At 33.1% G+C, this 25551-nt stretch overlaps 1 protein-coding gene across 1 annotated transcript in view; it reads right to left on the reverse strand.

Moving 5' to 3' along the window:
• CNTN5 (contactin 5) overlaps positions 1-25551 on the reverse strand; it is a gene marked incomplete at its 5' end in the record, with an annotated part of 603858 nt that overhangs the window by 141545 nt on the left and 436762 nt on the right. Inside the window, 2 exons of the mRNA XM_008688424.2 lie at positions 20906-21081; positions 23469-23596. Coding sequence (XP_008686646.2) covers positions 20906-21081; positions 23469-23596 — 304 coding nt within the window. The remainder of the gene's footprint in view (positions 1-20905; positions 21082-23468; positions 23597-25551) is intronic.

The following is a 25551-nucleotide window of genomic DNA, read 5'->3' on the forward strand; positions in this document are numbered from 1 at the left end:
AAAATCTGCCAATAATTGGAATGGAGTTTTAATGCTCCATATATGAATTAAATTTAGTATCTTGAGATTCCCTTCACTTCTTCCCTGCTAGTGTTTATCCTTTCCTATTAGTTATCCCTTTTCCTTTTCAGCAAGACATTGCACTAAGAGGTATTTAAAATTTGCACCAAGTCAATGGTGAGACCCACACTATTTTATTATGGCTAACCATAATACCATACTGTGGCAAATCTCTTACAATCTATTTTATACTACAGTGGTTACTATGCTTTGTGGTGACACTTTTTGCATGTAAGGTTGCTCAAACAACTTATTAGGCCTAGGACGTAGCCTCTGTAACTTTACTGTGGTAGAATAAAAATGTCCACATAGATTTTTCTACTTGTTCTATTGAGAAGTAAAGTCTAATTTCCTAGTCCCTGAATCTGGACTGGTCTCAGTGGCTTTTTGATTAATAGAATATGGCAGAAATGATATCTTGGAAGTTCTGAGGCTATATCATAAGAAGACTTGCAGCTTCTTCCTAGGCCCCCTGGAACATTTTTTTCTTGGGGAAAGCCAGCTCTCATTTAAAAAGTCAGACTCTCCTGATGTTGTCATCCCATAAAAAAAGGCTAAGCTATTTATGTGGAAAGACTTCATGGAGAAAGAAAGAAGTCCAGAAATTCCAAGTTTTAACCATTCTAGCCAGACTAGACTAGTGAGCAAAAAAATCATCTTGGGCATTCTAGCCCTGGCAGAATTGGGAATCCATCTAACAGCCAGAATGGAGGCTTAAGGCACATAGTACTTACTGTCCCATGCAGGCCATCTCCAGCCACTTGCCTACCCTAGCTGAAGGCTCAGCCATTGTGGAACAGATTCAAGCCATCCTGGGGTTCAGGCCATCCTTGCTGTTAAATATCAGCAAATGCCTGATATCCTGACCCACAAAATTGTAAGCAGCACAAAATAGTTGTCATTTCGTAACACTAAGTTTTGGAGTGCCTTGTTGTACAGCAGTGAATAACCATAAAATAATGGTGCTGCTTGCTGTAACTCAAGTCTAAACATGTGGCATTGGCTTTGGGGTTATTTTCAGAGGCCAAGAGGACAGTATTAATGATAGCTGGAAGGATCTCAAGGAGACTATTGATAAAAACCTGAGAAACAGTGAGGAAACTGTTATAGGATATTGAAGAAAAGATGAAGCTTCATGCAGTGCTGGAAAAGTTTGGCAATACAGTCACCTGAGGTAATGTGAACAACACGTTTTTCACAGTGAACAAACTTTGAATTTGCTTAAGGAGATATTTTTAGGAAGAAAATTAAAAGTACCAACAGGTTTCTTTCAGCTATATAAAACAGAGTATGAAAATAGAAAAATGAGATTAAAAGAAAGAATCACTCATTTCTGAAGCAGAATTCTGAGGAAATCTGAAGGAGCCAGAACTCTAGATTCAAAAACAAAACTACTTCTCATCTCCAGTCTCACCAAATGGTAATGGACTAGCAAAGTAAGAAATGGCCTTGGCAAGCATCAGTCCAGGGTGCTAAAAATAACATATGTTCCAGGGTAAAGATCGCAAGTGTGTGGGTATAAGGCCTTTTGTTTATACCAGAATCTTTTTCCACAGTGACCAGACCCCCAGTCCAAGACAGGGAAGAACCCAAAGAAATTTAATGGAGGTGGGGAAAACATTGAGGAGATTGCAATAGGAGGCCGGAACAAAGGTATCTGAGTTATGAACTGGCACAAAAATTAGCAAAAGCCTTGCCTGTGGTAATGTGTAAGATACAAAAAGGTTCCTAATGAAATTATGGATTGCATTAAGGAGATTTATAGGGAAAATGAGTATTGAAAGTGTTAACTGACTGGCTTCTTTTAGTTATCTGTGACTTCAGCTAAAAAAAAAAAAAAAAAAAAAAAAAAAAAAAAAAAGACCATCCTCAGGAGAAGTTAGAGGAAATATTTCCAACCCAGAAATTGCTGGGTTGAAGAATAAACTTATTTCTTGTTTCATCTACTTAAGCTATAAATGGACTGAAAAAAGAAAAGGCCTTTGTATCCACTGAGTAAATATCACCCTAAAGGCATTTTTAACTATATTTTGGTCTTGTGACTATCACCCATAATTGGAAATCATTCTTATAAAGATGATAAATAAAGATGATATTCAGTTCATTGCTATACCCAGTGTCTGCACAGTGTCTGGCACATAAAAGCCTCTTCACATATATGGAAAAAATATGGTTTGTTATGGAATCATTGCCATGGAATGTATTGACAGTTTGAAAGAAAAAGTGAGCAAGAATAGTGGAGAAACTTTTATACCTAAACTTTTTGCAAAAACATAATAAACCAAATGGAATAATTAATTTTATATAAGAATTTCTAAAGATGAATTTGCCAGTTAAATACATAGCTATTTCAAGTTTTCCTTCCAAATTCAAGTTTTTCAGGTATTCACATTTTATTTGCAATATTAGTAAATATTTTAACAAGTACAATCTTAAACAAGTAGCTGTATTATTTCAACTATTGGCTTCATGAACAACTATTCTTTTCCTAGCTTAATTTGATAGTTACTAATGTTTAGGAACAAGTTTCTGACTGAAAAGCACTACACTGTAAAAGAGGTAATTTGGGTCACAGCATCCATTTAAGCACTGTCTTTCGCAGTCATGAAGATTCTCATCAACATCAAAAATACTTAGAATTTAGGGAATTTACACACATCAATGTCAGAAAAGACTAACTATTCAAACTATTGCTTAGATTGTGAGCTACAACAGCAATCTTCCAATGAAGATTCAAACAGAAGAATAGTTCCATTAAAAGAAAAGGTCAAATTGAATAAATATGTCAATCAAAAGCCAACTATGAAAAGTTCAAGGTCAAGGACTCTCCGTCAAATTCGACTGACATTTTGAAAGCTAGTCAAGACATTTTATCGCAGAAAACTCATTTTTAATAACAAGGATTTGCAATTTTATGAATGAGAATTCACCGATTATTTAACACATAAAAATCAGAGTTTACTCAAAATCCTAAAAATCATCGCATTCTACCACTTATCACTCTTCTTTAACTATGTAATACAGCTTCTGATATTTCAAGGAATACTTACAAGACTTTTCAAAGCTGCACATCTTTGAATTGATAACAACACCAATAATCATATATACATATATGTTTTGTCCTAAGATTTCACATTAGTAGGGCTTGAATTTTTCATTATATGTGGAATGTGTGTGTGTGTGTGTGTGTGTGTGTGTGTGTGTGTATGCTGGTTATAAAAAATAAGGCATGCTGATCTCATCTCCAGAAAAAAGGACATTGTTCCATTTTCTAAGATTATTGTTGCTGTTAGGGGAAATCTTTATTTAGCTTTAGAGGAAACTTTTGTTATTTATCAAGGTACTACATATATAAATATATTTTAAGCCATAGGGAAGAATTCTGATTTGAGATTATTTTTCCATTTTGGAACTCTTTCAGTATAGGTATTTGTCCAATTCTAAGAACATCAGGAGACTTTGAGATATCTTCCATTAATTGAGTAGGTATGCAATATTTAATAGAGAAATGTGATTTTTGAAGGTGTCAATGTTCCTTCCTGAACAAATGGTTAGTGCACATTAAAATTTTTAAACATGATTTCATGTTATTGGATACCATATCTGGAGACTTTTCTGGATTTTAGTCTGAAAATCATAGAACTTTAAAATTAGGTAGAACATTAGGAGTCATTGACTCTAACTTTTTCACTTTGAAGATGAGCACTCGGAGAGGTGGCAATACTCATCCAGAGTAATACAGCTAAGTAGGGACAAAGCTGGGCCCACATCAAAAACGCTTGAAACCTTCTCCCAACCTGATTTAGCAAACTTTTACTATATAATGATGTCACTAAGTAGCATAATTTAAAACTCTATCATTACTGTGAAAATTCTGTCAGCATTTATTTAAAATACAAATTATTTATTCTTGAACCCTGCAATCCATTCCTGGAAATCTATGCCATAGAAAGGAAATTGTTAATACACATAGATACAGAGGTTTAGAGATGTTTTCTGTATCATTCTTCATAAATGTCTCAAAACAGAAAACAAAGTTAATATTTATTAATAAGGAAATGGCTAAATAAATTGAGGTATACTCATACCATGGTCTATAATATACCCATTGAAAAGAATGATTTAGAGATATATCAAGTAATATGAAGAATTTTCAGCATTTTTGAATAAGAGTAATGAGACACAGAACAAGTATTTAAAATATGTTTCAATTTAAAAAATAAAGAAAAATATTCCTTTACATATATAATTTGTCTAGGATTACAGTAGGACAGAGGAAAATATAAAAAGTATAATATTAGGATATTTACAGGCTTAACTAGGTATGCCTTCTTGAGGCATCTGTTAACAGACTCTTCATATTTTCTTTTGCTAAACGTCAGACTGGTCTAGCACTATGGTTGTATGTTAGCATCTATAGCTGTGTTATGTTTGTCTTCATGTGATATATTGCTCTCCATATATTCTTTTAAAGCATCTTTGCAAAGGTCATATTTTAGTTAATTTTGGGGAACCTGCTTCAATGTTGTCTTGTTATTATCTGCTCTCCATGCTGCTCAATCCAGCATAATTGTGTAAATGCTGGCAACTGCATTAAAACCTCAAAAGCCTATTCTTACTTTTAACATTAAGAAATAATGGGGGGGGCACTTGGGTGGCTCAGTCGGTTAAGCAGCTGTCTTGGGCTCAGGTCATGATCTCAAGGGTCCTAGGATAGAGTCCCATATTGGGCTCCTTGCTCAGCGGGGAGTCTGCTTCTCCCTCTCCCTCTGCCCCTCCTCCTGTTGTGTGCTCTCTGTCTCAAATAAATAAATAAAATCTTAAAAAAAAAAAGAACTACTGGTGGGTAGCATAGATGACATAGTAAATGTAAAATTTATGATGCTAGGTGAGAGCTCAATGGCTGATTAAGAACTTCTAGACACATGGAAGATGACATTTTATAACTGTTTTTCAGATCTTCAGATTTGACTAGAGCTTACTGTCACTAGGGTGTTCCAAGCTGATAGAGTTAATCTTTATTTTTGACTTGGTCAAGAACATTGTACTTTGTGTCAACCACCTAGAAATATTCAGTTATATTTCTTTAAATTTATTTTGGCTGCAAATGGGATTTTTATGCAGACCCATACACAACCTATTTTTGAATGATCTTCTGCTATATTAAGCCACACAGTTGAATTTATTTTTCAAGTCCTTTTGATTTCATATATTGAGATTATAATCATTACTAGATAAGAAATTCCTGAAGGACTTTGATGGTATTCATGATATTCTTTAGTGTTACCACCTAAAAATCAACCTCATGGAAAGTTAATTTTCTGCCATTATGTTCACAGAAGGAACTTTTACCTTTGAGTAGAACTTCAACAAAATCACCTAATGTGCACTATACTAATTATATATTTGTCAGGTTTTGTATGTCTTAATATACCTTAGTCATCTTTGTTTTTTATCTTCAAATATATTTTGGAAGTTCCATATTGATATATTTCATATGAAACAGAATTATTGAATGTCTAACTTGAAAATTATATGAAGTTGAACTAGTTAATTTTTTCACCTTTACTATTTTCCTTGGATTAGTCTACTGTTATCATAGCTTTATAGGATAAGCTTATCATTAAATCTAGATTGTGAGCAGTTTTATAAATATTTCCATTCTCTTCAACAGTTTAAGCTGTAGCAAAATCAGTGATAACAAAAATTATGATACCAACCATTCGTTAATGAGAAACAACTGGAAATGTTGGCGAAAACAGCCTATGAATTTATTTTGGGTTTGGAATATTCAGTATGTTCCTCTTTTTAGATATATTTGTAATCTTTTCAGCATATATTAATAATATATATGCTTTTGTTCTTATCAAAATATAACTAAAGCACAAAAGTCACTACAACCAATTTTTGGAAGAGACATTTATCATGGATTATTTTAGGATAGATAAGGTAGCAAATATTATAATTATCTTCAGAACATGCTATTTTTCTGAAATACCAATTAATTCCTTTTTAATTAAGCAACTACTATTTCTCTGTTATTTTCTTTTTTTCTAACTGTTGCCAATTTTCTGCTAACAGGTAAAGTGTTCAAATTTCCTAATATTTTAAAAAAAAGAGTACATAAGCCATATAAAGTAGAAAAATGACTTTATATAGCCAAATCAAGCACTTTGACTGGCTTAACTTAATTCAACAAAAAAGAATCAATTCAGATAGGGACTACATAGTCAGAGCAGTTGATATAGTTTGTGTTGGTAGTGACAGCATATGTTACCTTAGTGTTGTGCAAATGATTATGTTTCCTAATGCTCATTTTTCCCCTACATAATACCACATGTATAATCTAGCTTTTAGTTTCGTCTTAAAAAGGATACTGTTAGTTGAAGTTAAGGATCATTTGGCCCCGATAAGTGTTTAAACTGTGTGGTAGACTGTTGTAGTAATGGCCCCGAAGTTTTTCATGCCTTCTTGGATCTACACCCCTAGGCAACCCCCTCCCATACTCACTCATGAAGTGATTTGCATTAGTCAATGAGACATCAGCAAACATGGAACGAACAGATGCTTGCAATGTGCATGTGCACTGGAGATTGCTATTTTGAACTATAACAACCATGTGGCATAACCTGGGCTGGCCTGCTATAGGGTGGGAGACCACTTTAGAGCAGAGATGTAATATTTTAGCTGTCTTCCCCTCAGACAACTCCTAGTTGACCTGATAGCTGACTGCAGATGCATATACAAGACCTCATGAGAAGAGCAGAAAAAACAACCAAGCCCAACACAAATTACCAATCCATAAAATTGGGTCATAAATTTTGTGAAATTCTTTTTGCAGCCAAAGCTAATAAAACAAATTAGAACTGTAATTGAATGAGACTTTTGTGGATCCTGGGAAGGGGGTTGCAAGTTGAAAAATGTAAAAAAATCATGGCCAGAGGACTGTTGGTGGTAGATTGCAAAAATGCCTGCAATACTTGGCAGTTCTTCCCAGCAGGACTTTGCTTCCTTACCCTTTGAGTCTGGTATGGCCTTATAATAAAATGTGGTAGAAGTGACATTGAACAAGTCCTGAGCCTAGGCCTAAGAGATCATGATGCTTCTGCTCTTGGACCTTGGAACTGTGAGACCTCAATGTGAACAAGCCTGGGCTAGTCTATTGGATGATAAGAAACATGTGGCCCATTTGCCCCTGTGATCATGCCAGTACCAGCTGACGCATTAACATTAGTGCCTCAAAGTTGACTAGCAGCTGACTACTGATGCATGAATGATTCTTTCTGGAACCATGAGCTCAGCCCAAATTGCTAATCTATAAAATCATGAGCTAACTAAATGATGGTTTGAAGTCACTAGGTTTTTGAGTGATTTGTTTTGCAGTAAAACTAACTAATACAAACTATGTTTGTTTAATGTTCACCTCTGTATATTTAGGATAACTACTCCTTAATTACTTTCCTATAGTTATTCACAGGAAACAAAAGGAGATGTGTACAAAAAGTATTCATTGATATTTAAACTGTGAAATATTCTCTAAAGGTATTTATGTATCAATTATCTAAAATATATAAAACACACACACACCCCAAAGGATTATTCCAGTCAGAATTTTGGTATGAGACAACATACCCCGCACACTGCACCCCCAATTCGGACAACACCCCCCCCAAAAAAAAGCTAAGAAAAATTGATTTTTAATGTCTTTTGCCTGATTACTCTTAAAGACAAATAGAAAGATCTTATTGAAATGCTTGCATCTCTATCACTAGCTACATTTATTTTAAACACTAAAGACATTGCAGTAGCCTGCTCAGAGTCAATACGGATATGATGGACAGTGAGCAAAGTATGTCACAGGTCTCTTACTTCAGGAAAGCCACTCTTTCAGTTTTCCTAACTACTTATATGATAGATAATGGCAATTAGACTACAGATTTCAGAAATGCTTGTGTAAAATACGATTACTATATTTAGTAAGTATTTTAAAACAAATTTGTCAATTTGCTTTCTTTATTTGTGGGGCTATCAGCAGTTAAAAAGGATAAAAATATTTTATAGTTTCAGTTAGTCTTAGTAATATGAAATCCTTGAATTGTTTAGTACAATGTTGTATCTTCACATGTTAATACAGTCTAAATTATTTTAGCTAATTTTGCTTCAAGATAGTTAATTCTTTTGGTTTTGCAGATGTGTAAGGTATATTATGAAAAAAGTTTGATTTTAAGGTAATTTAGAAATTATCAGTTAGATTATTATCTTACCTTATACTAGTTGATTGAATAAACTTTAGTTATATACTTAGTAATAAATTCAATTAACATTAATTAAGTCTTTCTGCCAATAATTGGTTAATAATTCAAATTTCCCTTCCATAGTTAACCTCCTTCAACAACGCAATGTCTCAATACTATAACACTTATCACATTAAACAGTTATTTAAAAATCTGTTTCAATTAGAGTTCTAAAAGAGATCACATTTTACTGAACCATATGTTTCCTGTCCTAATGTAGTGCTATACACATTGCAGGTAACCATTAAGTTTTTGTAAAGTGAAAAAATGTACTAAAATTTTTCCTGATATTGGTATATTCCTTTTTTTTTTTTTTTTTGGTATGGTAGTTTAACAGATGAGGAGGGAAATGAGAAAGTCACTATATATGAGTATAAAATTATAGTTGTTTATATAATAACTAATTTAACAAATATTTAGCAAATAATCTGCCAGGCATGATACCAGCTGCTCAAAAATGGATAGCAAGATAGATTTGATTCCTGTCTTCAAAAATATATAATTTAGTAAAGGAATAAATGTGGATGGAAGCAGAAATTCTGATTTTAGCCTGTTTTCCTTAGCTGTTTTGTATTTTTATAATTGCCTCTAGAAAAACAAGCAGCCTGCTTTAAAAAAATCACTTCTTCTCAGGAATTATCTCAATGACCCTGAATATTGGATCTTAACATTGCAATAGTTAATTTCTTTTTTATATACTCCATAGAAAGCTTCAAGCAACATGTAAATTTATGTAAAACACATACACTTATGCTAAGAAACATACAATTTATCCCTGGATTTAATTTGGAAAAATCTGGCACCTTTACTTTTACTAGGAATATGTAACTTGTTTTAATTGGAACCAAGAACGATCATCACCATTTATTTAACTTTCAAAGGGGATATGAGCAGCTTTTTTAAAAAATGAAATTTCTATATTAATATATTAGATGAGGTTTGCTTTAACTGTAAGATCACCACTCGTTACTAGGATTTGGTATACAAAACCTCAGTATCTTTCATATTTTCCTCATGCTCAGTCCCTACCTGGAATGTCTTCTCCCCTCTGCTTTTTCTCCCTACTTTTCCTGTAATACTTCCTATTCTCCTTGTAAGACTAGGTTAGGCTCCCTGCTCAGTGGGGAGTCTGTTTCTCCCTCTCCCTCTGCCCCTCTCCTCACTCTCTCTCTCTCTCTCTCTCTGAAATAAATAAATAAAATCTTAAAAAAAAAAGACTAAGTTCAGGTATTATTTAGTTTACAAAGTCTCTTTGCTTCCACAGGTTGGATGATGTGTAAGTTGGACTGAATTCCCTAAACATACTTCTTCTGTTGCTCTTGCCACATATCAGTTTATACACCTGCTTCTCTGTTAAGACTATTTTCCTGAAAGGCAGTGCTCTAGCTCAGTTGTATTCATATACTTCCCATAATATGTTTGTAATTGATTACTACAGAACCCTCTGTTCCTGGACAGGTGCCTAGTGTATGGGTGCTTAATAAATCTTTGTGGAACTGAGATAAATTCAAAATTCACCTACTGTACACTGATAAAATACTTTATAGAGCCATTAATTCTTTGCTAAAGGCGTTGTGATTTCCAAATTCTCTAAGTTGATCTTTTCCATTTCTTTTATGTGAGGAATGTCAAATGAAGAAAGGAAGTGAGTAATAATAGCCCAATAGTTATCTCCAAAATTTCCTCTTCCTCCATTTACAAGATAGAAAATATCTTTGAGAGGCTATCTACTGAGTTATTAATTCTAGACTCGTAAAGTTCACTTTTGTATTGTAATATGATAAAAATAGTGCATGAAAGAAACTAGAGGATTTTGAAAAGCTAAAAGCTAAACACATCATAATACTTAGGCATGCTTTAGAATTTAATACAAAACAGATGCAGAAAGAGAAATTGTAAAATAAAGGTGGAATTTCAAAGATGTCTTGAAAATAATGGCCTCTCAAAAACCACCTCTTTGAAAATCACTTTGAGAAATAATATAGAAGTCAGTTTAAAACACAATACTTACATATCAATAGTGTTTCAAAATGTAAACTGAACCATGTTTGCTTATAAAAATCCTAAACCTTATGTGGTATTAGAGAATAAAGAGAGTCTTTTATTTACTAAGGCTTTCAAAAACTAAAAAGAATAATCTTCTTTTATATATTATTCCTCAATGCTAAAAATTCTAATATCAAGGGCCTTATTATACTATGTATTTCATCCTTCTGCAGGTTAAATTATATCTCCTGGATTCATAGATACATGTAGGGTACTTTTTAAAAATAACAGAAAACTTATAAAAGGTATCAGTGTTGCTTCAACATGATAACTAGAATCCATTGTGTATTTCTCTTTTATTACCAACTCCTGTGGTTATTTCCAAAAAAAGTCCAATTACATTTAGCACAATATCAAAAATATTTAAATTTTCACGTGAAGCAAAATGAATAAAACTATTGATAACTTATGTTCTTTATAACTTTAATAGAAGTTAGAAACTTTCTTTGATTAACAATAATAAAAAAAGATTTAGATTTAGATAGTATAGTTGACATTTGTTTCTAAGTGACCTACTCTTAATGGCTGGTCTTTAGTTCATCTACTCCTACCTTTGCTGATCCCTTTAGCAAATCTACAAATATTTATTTATTCTCTAAGATAATTTCTTCGGAAGAATTGTTGTGACCTTTGTACTCTACATTCTTTGCCTCATCTTCAGCAGTAAATGTAACATAATGCATCTCAAATCCATTTTGAGAGAATGTTCAAAAGACTAAAAGGAGAAATTGATAAAACTGGGTTCATACACTATAAAATGATACAATTACAGCAGCCAGAAGAGTGAGTTTAATGGGAAAACACACCCATAGAACATCTGAAGAGGCAAGTATGGGAGGATATTTTAAGATGTTTTTCATTTCATCTTTTGTAAGAGGATTTTTTTTTTAACAATTTGGTGATTTGATCTGGGCAGAACAGAACATATGATTTTAATGTTTTAATAGTAGTCTAATAAGTAAGGTAAAAATAGCCTGAGTTGCCCAGCTAAAGAGGTAAAACTATAGAGAAGAAACAATCTCTTTATGTCTTCAATTTTCAAAATGACACAGTGAAGAATTACAGATAGTTTTCATTCTTCATATCTTTGTTTTGAAACATCAAACCATATTTGGAACAGCATTCATGGCAATGAAGTTTTAAGCTCAAAGAAGCTTAAATGATAATGGTGGCTGTGTCATAAATGTGACCGTGTTGCCCAGAATCTCAGCAGTGAGGCCACTCAACTCTCACCCTTCCTGGGGCTCAGTGCTTTATTCATATATTACTTGCTTGACTCACAATGTTGTTGTATGAATTGAATGAAATAATACATATACAAGAGGAAAGATAAAAGTTCTCTTCATGATGTAAAAGTCAATTTATATATTTTAGCCCAGGTCTTAATTGGATAACGAAACTGCTTCAATTTTATTCTGAAATGATTAGTTAAACATTAAAGAGTCTGATTTATAGGTTTGCCTTTAAAAATATACATAACAGAACATATTTTTGGCAAAGTTACAGGCGATAGCTCATGACGGTAAAGTTTACAAATATTAGGGGAAAAAATTGCATAGTATAAATGCAGCCACATAATCATAGTATAAACTTTATAGGAGTGAACGATTTTAGATTAATATAAACAAATATTCCCAGCAATGAAAATAACTGACCCACAAATTTTAAATCAAATGAAGGATATTTACTATAATTTAACACTAACCTTACTGAGAAAGTAGGAAATTTAAAATATTATATCCCTTTTCTTCTTTTGTGAAAAACAAAACCACAAATAAAAACAAAACCAATTCCTACATCACAGGGTATTTGTGAGAAGTAAATGAAATAACATCTGAAAAATTTAGCATGCTGCCAGCTTTCTTGTAGGAATTCAGTGGATGAGAGCTATTATAATTAGTTTTATTATTAGTCATCTCTGTTTCCAGTGCTTTCTCAGTGGTGGCATTTGCCGTTATGGCGTCTCAGGTCAGGATTTCAGAGAACAGTCTCTGAGATGGAGACTTCAGTAAGGAATGACTTTGGCATCAGCATTTGTGGAAAAAAATGAAAAAAGTAGAATTGAGCAGAGGGGGTGTTTAACTATAATGGCTTCATAGCAAAGGTCTCAGCTTATCTTTTATAACCATCCCTAAGCATTCATCATCCTTACACTTCGGCATGGATTGGAGAGTTGGGGCATAACTTGGGTCAGATATCTCTTTTTGGACAATACACCAGGGTATCTGCCACAATGGCTTACGGTATCCTTATGGTTAAAATGGACACAATTAGTTTGCCTTCCTAATGCTATTCATTTAAGCAGGCCCACAAATCAATATGAATATGAAAGAGAAATAAATACAAGAAAACAAGAGGAAGACAGAGGTATTCTAAAAAACTGTCAAGATTTGAATAGCATCCTCTTAAAAAATAAATAAAAGCAAACACCGTGTGCAAAATTGGAGTATTGAGAAAAGAAGAGTATTAGGCTTTGATGATAATTTAGGTACTCATTTCAGTAATTTGACTTGAACATTTGATACACCTGGAAAACTACAGTTTTATGATTTAAAGAGACTTTTATTTACTTATTTATTTTAAGCTGCTTAGTACCTATATAATTTATAAAGATATTTGCTGTATTATAAAAATAAGTCATTATTAGATTGGGACAGGGAAGTAGTTCCAGAGTCAAGATCCATTGATTACTCATCAATGTACAGTTGCAGGACAATTAATAGAAATTTAGAGTAATAATGAATAGATACAATGGAAATTCTGAACTGAAACTCAAAATATTTGGAGTGTTATTTTGTGTGAAAATTTATATTAGAAGTTTGTTATGTATGTTAAAAAACTAGTAAGTCTAAGTAATTCATTATCAAAAATGGTTTAGAATTAGGTGAAAATTTATTTTAATAAACATCACTGAATCAATGACATAGTTGCAAAAACCTATTGGGGTCTACAGATGGTCACATTTCCAAAGAAACAGGCACTTTATTCCAGATTAAATTCATCTTTTGGTTGGATTGAAAACAACCAGGGGGTGCTTGAGTGGCTCAGTCGTTTAAGCGTCTGCCTTTGGCTCAGGTCATGATCTCAGGGTCCTGGGATAGAGCCCCACATTGGTTATTTCTTCTCCCTCTCCCTCTGCCTGCCACTCCCCCTGCTTGTGCTCTCTCTCTCTGTGAAATAAATAAATAAGATCTTAAAAAAAAAAAAAAACAACCAAAACCCCCCAAAACCCAACCAATCCAAGGAGAATGTAATATTACAGAAATACAGTCTGAGTTAACACATGCATGGGATGGAAAAATAATTTTAGAGAAAAACAACACTTCCAAAAAGAAAAAATTATGGAGTCCTAAACAGTCAAGCACTTTTTTTTTCCCCCAGGTAAGCACTTCTTAATTGCTGGAAGTAGTGAGCTTATAGCATATTTAATTTCTGGAGTTTACAATCCAGGAAAGCGAATTTTATTAAGAGGTAAGGAGTGTTTTCTATTTCTCATTCCTCCCTTTCCCAATCCAATAACTTGAAATATCCCATCTGGCTCTGATGAGAATCTCTAGAAAGTATGGTATTTTATCCCCTCAGAGATCACAGAACACAGGCTATTGATCGGATTTTTCCTGGCATGGCCTACACTAAAATTGCCTTTCTCTTTTAAGGAGCTTTATTTCACTTTTCACTCTCTGTCAGAAAAACAGTAACAAAAAAGTAAACTTGTAGTTCTTCACTAAAAAATATTGAAGAGAAACCAGTAATTTTTCATATCACCCATATGCTATGAAAATGTATCATAAAGATAAAACAGCTGTCAAAAATGAACCTTTAAAGAAAAAAGCACTGTATCTTCACAATACCACACCCAGAAGTTTGTTTTTGTGGACTATATCTAAATGAACAGAGTGAGGCCTGTGATTTGGATGGCTAAAGCTGTCTTTTTATATGTGATGATGGTGGAAGCGTTACCTGATTTTGCTGCATTTGACCAACTATGAAGAGACTCACTTCAAATTTTGCTTTGTGGGACAACCTGCCAACCAGAGTAAATGGAGGTGGATGATCAACATGGTGTTACCACTCAGCTGCGATCCTGGTGGTATTGTGACCCACAGATTACTCAGATGATATTCCCAGGACCTAGGAAGTGTCTTCTAAGAATCAACTGTCGTAGAGGTCACAAAGAGAGTCACCTTTTATTCAGTTCTAAATTTTGCTCAAGTGAACATCCAATTTTGTGTCAAAAATGAAAAAGCAAGGAAATAAACTATTCTGTTATAATAACAGGATTTAACAGCATTTTATGCAGTATTTAACTATATTAAAAAATCTCTGAAATAAAGCAATAGTTGGCTAAGCTGAAAAAGTGCTTTACATCAAATTATTTTTTCATTCAGCCAAGATTGACTGAGTGGCTATTCTGTGGACATCCATAGTGCAAAGTAATAAAAAATAAAACAGCTTATTAGCTTCTGCTTTTAGGGATCCCACAGTTTAGCTTGTTTCATGACTATATAAACTATTATAGAATAATAGATTTTAATGGCATATTCTGTTTATGTTCATAGGACTATATGGCACATATACACATACTAAAAAAGATGGACATTCTTTTTTTGGTATGGGAACTACTACTACTTTGAAAGGATAGTGAGTGTGTGGAGGAATTTTTCTCTGCACAGACGAACAGGGAGAATGGTGTGGTATATTTTCCTAGAATGGTCTGAAAATTCTAAGGCCTTTAAGAATAATCTCTCTCCTTCTTAGAGACCAAGATTTGATTAGTGATTATTCTGTCTTATTAAAATGACAAAGTGACTTCTTTTGTTAATTTAGATGAAAGATTAAGAAAGAAGTCATAAAGCAAATACGTGCCAGTCAAATGTTTACAGCCGAGAATAGAAAGCTGGTGGATTACCAGGATGCTGGGATTCACAGCAACACAAAGATCCAGGAGGCAAGTAATCAAGTGATGAGGAAGGACTAGCCCTTTGTCAGGCAGGGAGAAGCTAGGGCTCAGAGCCCAGGAGGACATACTACTTGAAAGTACAAATATTAGTAGTGAGTAGAATGAGCCGAAGAAAATGTGTGCCTTTGATAGAGTTACTGATCTTCTGCCCTTTCATACATACCCTGATTAGTTACAAAGGCCTTCATGATTTATACCTGCTAATATGATGAAGAAGAGGATGCAGCCAATGTTTGAGAGGTCCTCAGAACTTTGTGTCTTAGCAAGCCCTGGCAGTGTGTCTGATGATTTCATTCATTTTTACAACATTAACATTGATCCATCAGGAAAGAGAAAGGTACCAGTTGAGCACTTACTGTCTTCCATTCTGAGACTTTTACAATGCTTAGGAAATAGAGGTTAATTCCCAAGAAGATAAGCTAGGAATAGGAATAACCATAATAGGAAGATTGACATAGGCTAGAACTATTCAGCTAATGTAAAATCCTTACAACATTAAAGAATTTGTATTCAGGTCCCTTTTTACGTATCTAATATTCCACAAAAACCATGAATATGAATCAGGTATGTTCCTTTATGATTCCTATGCTTGATATACAGATTATCGTATTTACTCCTATTTTTCAACACTCTGACATTCAGATCTGGTTAATAATGGAGTGGACTACTTCATAGGAGTGAGTTCCTCATCACTAAAAATGTTCCAGCAGACACTAATAAACTACTGATGGAGTATCAATTTAGGACAAACCCTATAATCTCCAATATTCCTCACAGCCCTGAGATACAATATCTTTTCCCATCTTAGGTTGCATTTCTCTTTCTTCTTTTCCTACCCTAATGAGGTCTAGGTCAGGTAGCACCTACTCCTCAAATAATATTACTTCATATAATTGTTATGAGGAATTGATAAGCTATTGTGTGTGTGTCTGCATATAATATATATGTATTATATATATATATTTTTTTTTTTTAGCTTAGTACTTGGCATATAGTAGGTGCTCAATTAATTCTTTTACTTGTTTTCCTCCAAAGTGATAAAAATTCACATTAATCTGTTTCTTTTCTGGCCTCCAAGAATATTTGGCTGTAATAAAAAAATAGTAAATTTTTACAGTCATATTTTTCTTGAATTACTTAATATTCTATGTTATCTTTATATTTCTTAAAGACTAAAACCAAATCATCCTTTTATTTTTATTTCCCACAGTTTATAGACAAGGGATGATCACATATGATTAATGAATATGGGAAAGGTAAGCTTTATAAAGAAGAACCAATAAATAATGTAGTTTTAAAAAATTACACAGTATTTAATCTTGTCACCCTAATTTAATATTCATGTGGCTTAGAAAAGTCTTATGTTTTAGTTTCCTCATTCAAAAAATGGGGTCAAATATCCCTATTATGTCTTCCTGGTTATATTGTTACAACCAGAGAATTGGGTAAATATGAAGGACCATTCAAATAATGCACTTTTATTTGGCTGTTCATTTAGTTACAACTTAGCATGTTCAGAGAATTCACAATGGAAAGAGCAATTCTTCTTTAACAGACCATCCTGATTACAAGTGTTTGAGTTACATTATAAAGATAAAAAAAATCTTACATCTCTAATGAGCAATTAGGAATTTCAAGTCTATGAAAAACAATGGGTCACTACAGTCCTCCATTAAGACTGCAGCTTTGGGGCTACCTGGCCATGTTCAGGTGCTATCCAGACATCCTGGGAGTATTAAGAGGTTCTTGCAGACCTCTGACCAACATAAGCAATTACATCAAAACACAATACAAATGCCTTATTTGCATAACCATAACCATATAGGATGTTATTAAAGGCCAAAGCTAGTAATAGTCAACTCCTCATTGCTTAACCAGAATGAATATAAAATCCACAAACTGTTCAATCCCTGCTCCTTAGAGCCGTCTGAATTGTCTTCTTAAAAAAACAAATCTGAATCACATGAGTCCCTGCTACATTCCAAATACAATTCCAATTCCATGGCTTGAAAATCAGTGCCTTTTACAAAAAGATCTCTGCTGCTTTTTAAAAAATTTATTCAAGAGATACTAACTTACTGTGTAGTATGTGCCCTCACGGTGCTGTCAGGGCCAGTGGTTCCTCACTACTCCTGAAACATGCTCTAAACTCTTCTGTCTGTCTTTGTTTTACCTACTTGCTCTGTCTAAGATATAGTTTATTCTCCTCGCCATCTGGCAAAATCCTACCTATCCAGGTCAGGTTCAAATTCCAACTCCTCCTGCCAGCCATGTGCACAAGGTCCTCTGCTGACAGCACTGTTAAAGCAGATCAGGAGCTCATCCTGCAGCCTCTCCTTTAAATTGTGCTCTCTTACGGGAGAAGGGCTGTGTCTTTTACTTTGATCCTCCACAGCACTTAGCTTGTAAAGCTGAACTGAAATTAAAATCTTAAGAATAGCCTCACTAATTTGCCACATTTAGTTAATTCATATCATTGCCAAAAAAGTGACTTGGGTGAATTGGATTAAATGTTTATATATGTACTAATGGATTGCTCGGACTCTTTCAACAGCGGCTTTAGTAATTTGTATTCATTTCAAATCAATCAAATTCTTGGATTTGTAAAACATGGAGTAAATAAAAGGGGCAAGGGAAATAGAAACATTTTCATTATAGATGTTTTAATTTAAATTTCAAGTAATAGCTATTATTTTTTTAACCAGATTATATGTTTATATACTCACTATCTTGTAATACAGTCTGAAAGCTATTTTATTTAAAAAGAAAGTGTATGTAACATTGTATATAGATGTTATGATAGCTACACATAAAAATCTGTCTAGAGCTTTATCTAAAAAACAATGACTATGTAAAAAGACGCCAGTACAATTAGTTGAAAAATAAAGAACTTCATTAAGCTATATTTTGTCATCTACAAGATGCTAAATATCAACACCATTGGTACTTTTTCCTCAGAGATTTGGTTGTTTCAGTTGACACTGCTCAGCGTTAATGTTAAAAAGTATACCCCCCTTTCTTTTCTGATTTACCCCTCTTCAATCACCCACTGGTGGGTGAGGTCCCAGGGTAGTTAATCCACTCAAAGGCACACTCTTCCTGCTTGAGTCCCTGAGTCTTTTTGGCTTTCTTACTCTGCTCTGTTAGCCTAGACCCCTCAGGTCCTTTCAAGGGCTCTCCTTTGAAACTCAGAGTCCGCCATAGAACACCTCCCTTCTGACCTCTGTCCTGTCCTCTTATTCCCAAAGTCTTCAGCTGGCCTTGCAAACAGAAGATAGCCCACAAGTCCAGAGGCCTTCTCAAATCTCCCTTTTTTATAACACTTTCATTTCTCCTTCTAAAACATATGATTTGGGGAATAGAATGTTTTTTTCTTTTTCTTTCTGCCTTCTCAAAGTCATAAAATGGAATTTTCTCCAGTGTATGTCCTTGAAGCCAGACAAGGCCAAATCAGTGTTTGAGGTAATTGAGAGAAAGGGGAAGATGATTTCTTTTACACCTTGCAATTTTGAAACTTCCAAATATTTTAAAGTACATACACATTCTATTAATTATTCTGAATACACTAAAAGTGATGAATGCTAAATTACCTAAAAGCTAAATATTTTTTCACTTCTCAGTATGATTATTTGCTTTATTTTTTCTTCTACTCTATACTGTCTTATCACTTCTATAATCCAGAGCCTAATTTTAACATGGCTTGTAACTGTATGGGTTGCATGGAGTAAGGAGTCAATTTTGTAATACTTAAGGGCAAGAACAGCATATATATAAAGAGGGAAACAGCAGGTATTATTAACTCCTAAACATATGAAAAAGATAAAAGGTATTTATTGCTACAAAAGAATGATATCAAACCAGAGTGGTAATTTTTAAGAGCTAGAAACAAGAATTCATATAATTTTACCAGGAAGATTAATTTCTCTGTTGGTATTTTAAAATAAAGAAGGGATATGTTTATATGGAAAAAAAATTTTTCATTTTACACATATTTTTACTTTATACATCTGATCACCCAAAATGAATGTTTACAGATAATCCTAAGAATATATATTTTTGATGGTATATTTTTTGTTTTCAAGTGTGATATTTTTGTATCACATTTTTCTGGTTCTGTTTTATTTGTTCACAGTCTTGAAGGAATTGTTAACCCCACATAAAGGAAAAAAGAAAGTCACAAATTAGAGGAAAATGAGTTTAATTTAACATGGTCTAAATATTTTACATTTAACATAACCATTAATAATTAAAATTATTTTATTTGGTTAGATGAAAATAATGCAGTTGGTAATTATTTCTTACATATACTCTCTCCCATTATTTTCAAAGTAAATCAGGATGAAAAGATAAATGTAGAAGAAAATGTTTAATTTTGGTCAAATCGGCAAATACAACAAAGATAGCTCATCTTTATTCTTCTACCAATATAAATTTGTCAAATTCTAGAGTGAGAAGGGAACCTTAGAAATTTTCTGGTGCAAGTCATTTACTTTACTTCATTATGAGTTTAATGCCCAGGAAAGCTAAGTGACTGGCTTTTTGTTACAAAGCTGATTAGGGATTGAGCTGGGACTTGACCCAGAAAATTCCTGACTTTGGGTATAGGACTTCTTTCACTGTATCATATTACCTGTTCATCTAAACTCAGCTTTATATATATTTAGTCTTACTACAGCTGTGGTTTTCTAGTGCTTCCCAAAATGTTTAGAGAAGAATAAATAGATATTAATAAGTATAGAGAAGCATTTTAAATTGGATTTGCAGGCATAAATTGCATTTGGATCTATCTCTTTTGCCCATATAAAAGGGATATTTCAGCCAAAATCTCTTTCTGTTACTCTAGTCCCATCATCCTTCTCTCTCTCTCTTTGTCACTATGTCGCTCTTTAATTAAACAAGAGTGGGGGAAAGAGGTCTTTTTTCACTTCTTTATTGAGAACACTGTTGTGTTCTATACTATAGGATTTGGTTCAAAAGATTCCCACTTCATTTAGTTGGTTGTCACATAGATATTACAAAGAAAGGACTTGATAGACAAGAAATGAATATATCTGTGAATGCTTATCGAAGGCTGGTGTGTATTTTTGACTATTGGTTACATGTTTAAACTCTGTCTAAGCTCATGTTTAATTCCTGTGCAGAATTAAAGAATCTCCAAAATTACTATTTCCTGAGGAGTAGGACAGGCTGACTTATTTCATTTATTTATTGAATCATAATTACTGTTAAGACTGCTCTAAGTAACACTAGTACATAACAATATAACATCTAAGAAATAATGTGCAAATATTGATAATATTAATCAAGTAAATAAAAGTGGGAAAGAAACCAGATTTGCATAATGAAGTATTTCCAATTTCTTACTGAGTTTTAAAAAAATACTTTCAATTTGATGTAACATAAAATGATGAAAGAAAGTAATTGTTTGAAACAAATTGATTTTTTTCCTATTTTTCCTTAACATTTCATAGATAAGAAAGTTTTACATTTGAGTGTAAATTTTAAAAATTATTAGTACTCGACAAATAAAAATATATTAACTTACGGCCCTGATGCTTTCAAAATGTCCACCTTCTTTCTCGAAATCAATAGGCTGTCCTTTTAGTGTCCAGTAGAAAGTGACATCCAAACTAGCATCGTGAATTGCTTTGCAATTAAGGACAATGCTTTCTCCCACTGTTAACTCTGTTCTTTTAGGAGTAAGTTCTATTCTTGTAGGTTCTATAGAAGTAAAAATACATCCATTAACGCAATCAACACATAGTATTTCCCTGTATTTTATATTTTAAGTAATAGAGAAAAACTTAAACAAGGAATCTATGCAATGCAGTTGTCTAGATACACATCTTTAAGTAACCTATTATTAATTGAAATACTACCTTTTTGTATGCTAAGGCATTTTACTATACTTATGTAAGGGACTGATGATTTAAAAGTTACTGTTCCTCTTAAGAAGTAAACATGGACAAAAAAGACAGGAAAATACATAACGATAAGCAGCATTTGGCATTCCTGAAGAGGGAAAATTAGAAAAAAGAAGCTGTAGCCTCCCTTTCCACCCTGAAGCATCATTAAGTATAAATAAAATGATTTTTATAATAAAAAATGTTCCATAGCTAAGGAAGAATTCAGGTGAGATAGGAAGCACCTCCCCTCAAATTACTATTTGAACAGAGATAAAAATATAATACTGTTACTATACCAACTTATATTTGCTTTTTACTCTACAAAACCCTTTTATGAATAGAAAAAGCACCGCTAGCTGATTATAAAATACTCACTCTTGATAAATTATGGATCGTTTAGTTGAGATCCCAAATTAAGGCAAATTATTGAAGGGAAATTTTTTTTGAGAAAAAACATGTGTGTTTAATTACTTAATGATTCAATTAAATTTTTAAAAAATAGATACACTTTTATTGTGCTAATAATGTTGTACATCTAAGGGTTAAGTTAGTGATCAAATAATTGAAATATTATTTTTTTAATAAAGTAGGGGGGTGATGGAGATAATTTTGATTTAGTCTTTTTTCCTTATTAGATTCCTGATTATAGATATCTCGGGAAGACTGACACAAATTATTAAACATTAGGTTAATTTTCCTGTTCTAGCTCTGTTTTTGGCAATAACATGTCTTATGAACCACCATTCTTAACCACTGATAAGATCCTTTAATATGTGACATCCTTCCAAGCAGTCGGAGAGGAAAGAGTAATACCAGAAAAGGAATGTAAATATTAACATTCTAGAAGTCAGATATTCTGTGTGGCTTTCTAAGTTCTGGCTTCATCAGAGAAGACAGATAATCACAGCATATTGTAGTTTAACTTTGTGAGCATTGGAATGTTCCGAGTAACTAAATATTCCATTTAACTTGTGATTAACAGAACACTTTTTGGTTATTATTTCAAAAATGTCTGTGAATCCAACATTGCTTCATTATGACAAAGATTGTTCAGCACAATAAGACAGACTAGCAGATAGAGTTGGATTCCCATTATTATGCTATAAATGAAGGCATCATTTAAATTATCTTCCTTCCTTCTGTTAATGTTTGCTTCTTTTCTAAAATATCAGAGTGCTGGCTATTTCAATGACATTTTTATTTCTAAAGAAAAAGAAAACTTAACATTTCTATATTTTTATAGCCAGGTATGATTCACTATATAATATATGCCTACGTGGAAAAACTTGATTGAAGATATAGTTCAGCTGTGAAAAATATGTCTTTGCTAATTAATGGGATTTTCTGTCTAACATATGAGATTTTCTTAGTACTAAAAAATGATACATAGTCTCAAAAAATGTTCTAGGTCAAAATCTAGTTCACATTAGAACTAGAAAGCTAACAGAAACATTTAAGTGGAAATATTTATAACACTAAAAAATGATAGTGTTTAAAAAATTCCATTGATGTAAACACCAAAGAACAGGTCAAGTAACCGTTTATCTTTTTTTTTTTTTAAAGATTTTTATTTATTTATGCGACAGAGAGACAGCCAGCGAGAGAGGGAACACAGCAGGGGAGTGAGAGAGGAAGAAGCAGGTCCCCAGCGGAGGAGCCCAATGTGGGACTCGATCCCGGAACGCCAGGATCACGCCCTGAGCCGAAGGCAGACGCTTAACGACTGCGCTACCCAGGCACCCCAAGTAACCGTTTATCTGATACACACTCTGACACCACACATTCATGTCGTCCTTCTGCTACTCCTTTCTGCCCCGGATCCCCGGTTGAAGTGAAAACAAAAGAATATTACTGATTGATGTTAAAATTAGTCTTGATAGAGGAAAAATATTTTTATACTGTTGGAATACTTTTAAATTTTGAGACATCCAGTAAAACTTCAGAAAGCTTTCTTTATGTCCTCACATATTTTGTTCAAAGCAAATACTTAAGTTTCTACCAACAAGGTGTTCTTTCCTTTATGGTCTTCTAAATAATGGAAAGGGACAATTTGGCTGTGTTAGTTCTATGTTTGTAATGTATCTTATCAATAGGAGCATGCACACACATATGTGCAAACACATTTTACATGCATATTATATTTATTAGCTTTCCGACAAAGCCGTGAAACTGCTTATAACACGGTTAGCCACATTTTCTTACCTTTTACAGATACTGAGGCTATGATTTCAGCAGAACCAAAGACATTCTCCCCTTGGCAAGCGTACTTTCCCTCATCTGACTTAGAAGCATTCAGGATCCGTAGACTTCCGTCTGGAAGAATAGCTATTCTGAAAATTATTAAAAAAGGTTTTTTTCCTCTTTTACTGCAAATCAGCTAAGTGGTAAAAAAATTCTGATGACGTCTGAAACCACCTCCAAGGTAATAATAAATAGGATAAAGGGATCACTGTGAAAATATGCAGTGATAGTAGAAATGTCTTACCCTTCAAGAAATTATGCAATAAACCCACTTAATATCTTCTTATGTTTAAAAGGGTTAGGAAGTTACAGGTAATTTTTCTTTTGACACCTCTTGACAGTTAATTTTAAAACATGTGGGAAAAGGTGACCCTGAATTTGGTTATTAAAATTTATATTATAATATCACCCAGTGTATTTTAAGTATTTTACTTCAAACACAGAGGACCTAAAAAATCAAATATAAAAAGAAACAGCATAAAAACATAGAGAAAGACAAGTACAGAACATAAAATTAATTGTATACAGCCAAGAGATGATTTATGGTGGTTTCTCTACAGTGCCACCAGCGCAGCAAGGGTATGAAAATGAGACCTGATACCTGATACTTGGGCTGTTCACACTGCACTTTTTGAATATAAAACATGATACCTGAGTTTGCATTTGGGCTTTTTTGAGACCTTTGTTAAAAATGGACCTTGAGTCTTATATGAAGGTGAAAAATTAAAGCATTATTAAAAAAATTTTTTTAGAAGTTCAGTGAAAATGAGGTTGACATTTGGAATTGCCATATTATCTTGTGTATTCATCATCCCACAAATATATAGATTTCAAAGTTAATTAGTACTTTTGTCTTTTTCTCCCTTCTATGCTCCTGAAATATAACCCATTTTTTCACCAATGCATTCAACCTCTTCAAGCAACCTGAAAAGAAATAGAAATGGCTGTTGTGGTTTTATTTGATATGACACTAAGAATTTGGACTGACTTTTAGCAAAGAGGAAGTAACACGTGTTTGGTAAGAACCAGTGGACCTACTGAACTTAAAATCCTAAAATTGGATTTCCCTAGTTCTGAAAAGAATAGTTTATTCAATGGTAATATAATAATATTATATTATTTAAGAAAGAAGAATATGGGTTAAATATGTTTAGTCAACATCTTTCATGTTATTTTAAAATATGTATTCAATCTTGCCAATCACCCCAAACTGAGTTATTCAAAGCATTGAGCCTTGTTATAATTGGACTAGATTCTATGTTGCTGACTATTGCTTATGAATTTATATTTACATATTGTTATCAGTAAAGATAAATTTAAAAACATCATACTCTTTTCAATATACATCAAGACTGCTTTACAACTTATAAGAAGGAAGACAAACTTACAGGCAAGCCAAACTAGGAATAGAGAATTTGCTTTTGTAGTTTATGTCTGGGAGAGATACTAACTTCAGACATTTGGTAAACCAGTGCCCTTAAAAGTTATATAATCCATTCAAGATGGTCGAAGCAAAATTCTGATGATTAGACAGTGCTCATTTTGTATAAAAATGAAATATATTTATTCCATTTAAATTCTAAAGATACACATACTATAACAGGATATATTCGAAAGTAAAAAATTATATTTTTATAAACAAATAGGCAATATCTTATGAGAATTATAAACTTTATTGAAATGTAGCTAAATTATTATAATTTATTCAGCTCGCTAATATCTTAAAAATATCTGGATTTTACTGATTGGCATAAATGCTAATCTAGCAGGTGAGAAATTTGGCTTAAAATTTAGTTTCTTTAAAGAAATAAATGTATCTTAAGACACTGGCAGTATTTCAGCTCCTGATTTAAGATAAGTCGTTTCTCACTGACAGGAGGCAATATATTATACTCTCCTTTAAAGATAGTTTATGAACAGCCCTGTACTTTCGGCCACTTGGGGAATGAAGAATTTTGAACAGCATGGCGTTTTTATCTGTCAAGTGGCAGTGTCATTTGACCAAAAGCCTGTCTACTGATTCAAATTGTAAATCTTTATTGGA

The sequence above is a fragment of the Ursus maritimus genome, unplaced genomic scaffold, assembly GCF_017311325.1.
Source record: "Ursus maritimus isolate PB19 unplaced genomic scaffold, ASM1731132v1 scaffold_16, whole genome shotgun sequence".
NCBI classification, from domain to species: Eukaryota; Metazoa; Chordata; class Mammalia; order Carnivora; family Ursidae; genus Ursus; species Ursus maritimus.